Consider the following 4,522-nt stretch of genomic DNA (forward strand, 5'->3'; position numbering starts at 1 on the left):
GGGAGTGATGGACAATAGTACAAGGCACGGGAGTGATGGACAATAGTACAAGGCACGGGAGTGATGGACAATAGTACAAGGCACGGGAGTGATGGACAATAGTACAAGGCACGGGAGTGATTGACAATAGTACAAGGCACGGGAGTGATGGACAATAGTACAAGGCACATGAGTGATGGACAATAGTACAAGGCACGGGACGGGAGTGATGGACAATAGTACAAGCAGAAAAATACATATTTAAAATCTCTCTCTCTCTCTCTCTCTCTCTCTCTCTCTCTCTCTCTCTCTCTCTCTCATAAGATATGTACAAATGGTTTTGTATATTGTATATGCCATCTTGAATTTTGTAAATATGTACAGATGTTTTATTTTAGGGAAAGGGCTCTAAATAAGTTGTACAACGTGTGCCCAATCCTGTTGCTTTAAAAGCAATAAAATATGTTTAAATTAAAATCATCCGAGCTATGTTTTTCCACATCAGTCTTTCAAAATTGACAAGAAATAATATGCATCCTCGTCGGCGATTACATTCCCAACAGCCGCCTTACGTCTCTTTCTAGACAAAGAATACTATGGAAAAATGAAGATTAGATTGGTGCTGATTTATCCAATAAATAACGGTTATTAGGACATTTGATCATATTCCGTGGTGCAATGTCCGTCATCTGTCCCAATAACTTTTGTTTAAATGTCTTTTCCAACAGTCAATAAATAAACAGATTTTAACCAAACTTTGTAGTGAATCATTGGGTTCATAGGTGTTTGTATTTACCTAACGAAGGCCACTTTTAAGGCTCTGGAAATTTTATTTATATATATCAAAACTGACATATTTTATTCCAATTAAATGAATTTTTGTTTATTCATATTGAAAAAAAACCCCAGACAATAACCCATTTCCACATTACTTAGAAGAAACATATGATGTGGAAATGGGTAATTGCCTGTCTTTTTTTAATATAATTAGTCATAACATTTTTATTTATTTAAAATATCAAAAGCATCAACTATGAAACGCTTTCACTGATTGGCCAGTGCATTTACCATTGTAACGCGTTAGATGTGAATTTTAACGCTTTGGAAGTGACTTGTATAACGTGTTACTTTTACATTTGAAAAGTAACGCGTTACATGTTACTTTTAACGCGTTAAATGCACTTCTAACGCGATAAAAGGCAGTTCTAACGCGTTTAAAGTCACTTCTATCGCATATTTTTTTTTTAACGCGTTACTGTATATCGTTTTTGGCCCGAACCGCCACACACAATATGTTAAATACATAGGATATATACATTTATCAGTACAATTAAGTACAATTATATTTAAATAAATATATTAAAAGATTTATTTATTACGTACTGGTGTTGTTGTTTTGTTTTTATTGCCTTACACAAACGATTTTAACTGGGCCGATTTCACTTGAGTAAAATAGGTCTGGCTGATATTACTTTGGGCCGATTTAACCAAATACCGTAAAAACAGGTAAACGTACGTTACTTCGTACAGAACAGTGAGTTCTGCGTTGCGAGATTATTAGCGAATCGATTTGTATTTCGCGCCACGTGTGTTTACTGAGGCGTGCTGTTGTTGGTAAACAGTAGTCTCGTTCAACAAGACTCTTTTTGCCTGCGCAAGCTACGCCAGTGATCAAGCGTCTGGTTGAACGATACTAGGTAAACAGCCGAGTAGCCATGGACGCTCTTACCGAGAATCGGCACACCGATTGACATACGGAAGGGCGGACATGGCTTACTGGATTAACAGAATGACACGTGCTGTCATAAAATAGTCAACAGACACATGTTTAAGAATGGCGAGCATATCAAACAGGGTGTCCGAGGGATGCCTGGACGAGCTTCCGTCCATGGAATCCTCCATCGTCCGTGTTTTCTCGAGCTCCACGTTCACCGGTGAGAACGTCAATATTATAGGCCTAACCGTGTTTGTAAATAATGTCAGTTATAGTTGCGCATTGACACGTTCCATGTTTATATGTGGGTGTTAATTTATTCAGTGCTGGTTTGAAAAGTTTTTTGGGCGAGTACAAAAATTATGCCACAGGCCCATATAATCATAATGAATATTGGTAGCCCAAATATTTCACTAAGATTCTTTTCAGTGTTGAGCAATAAAAAATGCCAATAAAACAATATAAATAGATGTTTTTTATTCTTCAATTAAACCCTCCCGACACATAACCCTAAAAACATAATGTTATTTTTTATACTTTAAAGAAATGTTACTTTGTCAGCATTCGTGTGAAAGGTACATAATACCACGATAATGACATCCCCAACTAACTGAGTAGCTGTCATTCAATTAATACCAAGCATTTTGTAAACATGTTGACCGGTATCGTCTGTGTCAATTCTGAGGCACTTGCACGTTTTAACGGCGTGACCCAGACTCATGAGAGTACAGGATTTCCGAAAATGGGGTGTTTAATTTATGGGAGGTTAGTACGATTTTGAGAATAATAATGTACTCGCCCAAAGATTTATTTTTGGGCCAGTAACATCCATCTTTTGACAATTTCTAGTCGCCCAAGGTGTCCAGCGCTGTATGGTTTGTTGATAACAGGGCCAACTGTTTCTCTGATAGATTGTCTCAAAGCAGTTAAATATATAATTATGTTCATCTTTTGTTTGTAATAATTATACACAGTACTAGTATGGACAACAGGCTTTGTCTCCTCTGCACACAGTATTATATGTCTATGACTGAGATATATACATTGTATATATATATATATATAAACACTTGAAGGGAAGTAATAAGAAACTATTTTTGTCATTTCTTTTATATCTTACCATCACACTAAGGACTTTAGATGTGTTTTTTCAATATTTAATCTATAAAAAGGACTATACTCGACCTTGGTTTGAATATTTGTAGATATGACTGACCTTGGTTTGGATGTTTGTCCACATGAGTGATCTTGGTTTGGATGTTTGTAAATATGAGTGACCTTGGTTTGAATATTTGTAGATATGAGTGACCTTGGTTTGGATGTGTGTAGATATGACTTGACCTCGGTTTGGATGTTTGTAGACATGAGTGACCTATGTTTGTAGATATGACTGACCTTGGTTTGGATGTGTGTAGATATGACTGACCTTGGTTTGGATGTTTGAGGATATGACTGACCTTGGTTTGGATGTTTGTCCACATGAGTGATCTTGGTTTGGATGTTTGTAAATATGAGTGACCTTGGTTTGAATATTTGTAGATATGAGTGACCTTGGTTTGGATGTGTGTAGATATGACTTGACCTCGGTTTGGATGTTTGTAGACATGAGTGACCTATGTTTGTAGATATGACTGACCTTGGTTTGGATGTGTGTAGATATGACTGACCTTGGTTTGGATGTGTGTAGATATGGGTGACCTTGGTTTGGATGTTTGTAGATATGAGTGACCAATGTTTGTAGATATGAGTGACCTATGTTTGTAGATATGAGTGACCTATGTTTGTAGATATGAAGACCTATGTTTGTAGATATGAGTGATCTTCGTTTGTAGATATGACTGACCTCGGTTTGGATGTGTGTAGATATGACTGGCCTATGTGTGTAGATATGACTGACATTGGTTTGGATATTTGTAGATATGAGTGACCTTGGTTTGGATGCTTGTAGATATGAGTGACCTTGGTTTGGATGTGTGTAGATACGAGTGACCTTGGTTTGGATGTTTTTAGATACGAGTGACCTTGGTTTGGATGTTTGTCCACATGAGTTACCTTGGTTTGGATATTTGTAGATATGACGGAGGAGAGGAATTATCTGATGAAGAAGTCCATTCCTAAAATTCGAGATTATTGTTTCATGAAAGGACTGACATTTCAGGTGAGTTTGTAGTATATATAACTTAACCCTTTCACCCCTATGTAGCTTTAGTAGACTCTACCATGCATTGATCTTGATGAGTCCATTTTGGTCTACAGTGGTGAAAGGGTTAAACTGATTCATTGCATGCTGTTACATTATGAGGTTGAGACGTGTCTGGTCTGTCAAGTTTTGTCAAACACAGGAACTGTTCATGATCTGTGAAAATATATTTGATAGAATCTGATTGAATACTAAATTTAACAACAGGCACCAATCATCGAGTGGGCCAAACATCTATCATTTAAAGTGATAATATCTTGAAAAACAAAGAGAGAAAGTTGTTATAAAACTAGGTAACAGCAACTTGATTTTGTATATTAACATGTTTTGATGAACTTTGCTATGAAGCTTGTGGACATGCGGTGGGGAGTTCGTGATGAGGCTTCGATTGACCACACAACAAACGAAGTAGTCCTAGATGAGGTGGAAAAGTCTAAAAGGATATCGCGTGGACCCTACATGCTGGTAAGTACAAATGATACTGGTGCTGGGGGTGTTGGACAGTGGTCCTGGGGGTGTTGGAAAGTGGTCCTGGGGGAGGTGGACAGTGGTCCTGGGGGAGTTGGACAGTGGTCCTGGGAGATGTGGACAGTGGTCCTGGGGGTGTTGGACAGTGGTCCTGGGGGAGG

At 37.8% G+C, this 4,522-nt stretch overlaps 1 protein-coding gene across 1 annotated transcript; it reads left to right on the top strand.

Moving 5' to 3' along the window:
- Positions 1 to 1,688: 1,688 nt before the first annotated feature.
- On the top strand, positions 1,689 to 4,358 carry LOC110455385 (NACHT domain- and WD repeat-containing protein 1-like; the record flags this gene model as incomplete). The annotated part of the gene is made up of 3 exons (XM_021505485.1): positions 1,689 to 1,913; positions 3,766 to 3,851; positions 4,242 to 4,358. Coding segments are annotated over exons 1-3 (303 nt in total), but the record flags the coding sequence as incomplete, so codon positions are not given.
- Positions 4,359 to 4,522: the final 164 nt, after the last annotated feature.

Source organism: Mizuhopecten yessoensis, unplaced genomic scaffold (assembly GCF_002113885.1).
Source record: "Mizuhopecten yessoensis strain PY_sf001 unplaced genomic scaffold, ASM211388v2 scaffold8213, whole genome shotgun sequence".
Taxonomy (NCBI): domain Eukaryota; kingdom Metazoa; phylum Mollusca; class Bivalvia; order Pectinida; family Pectinidae; genus Mizuhopecten; species Mizuhopecten yessoensis.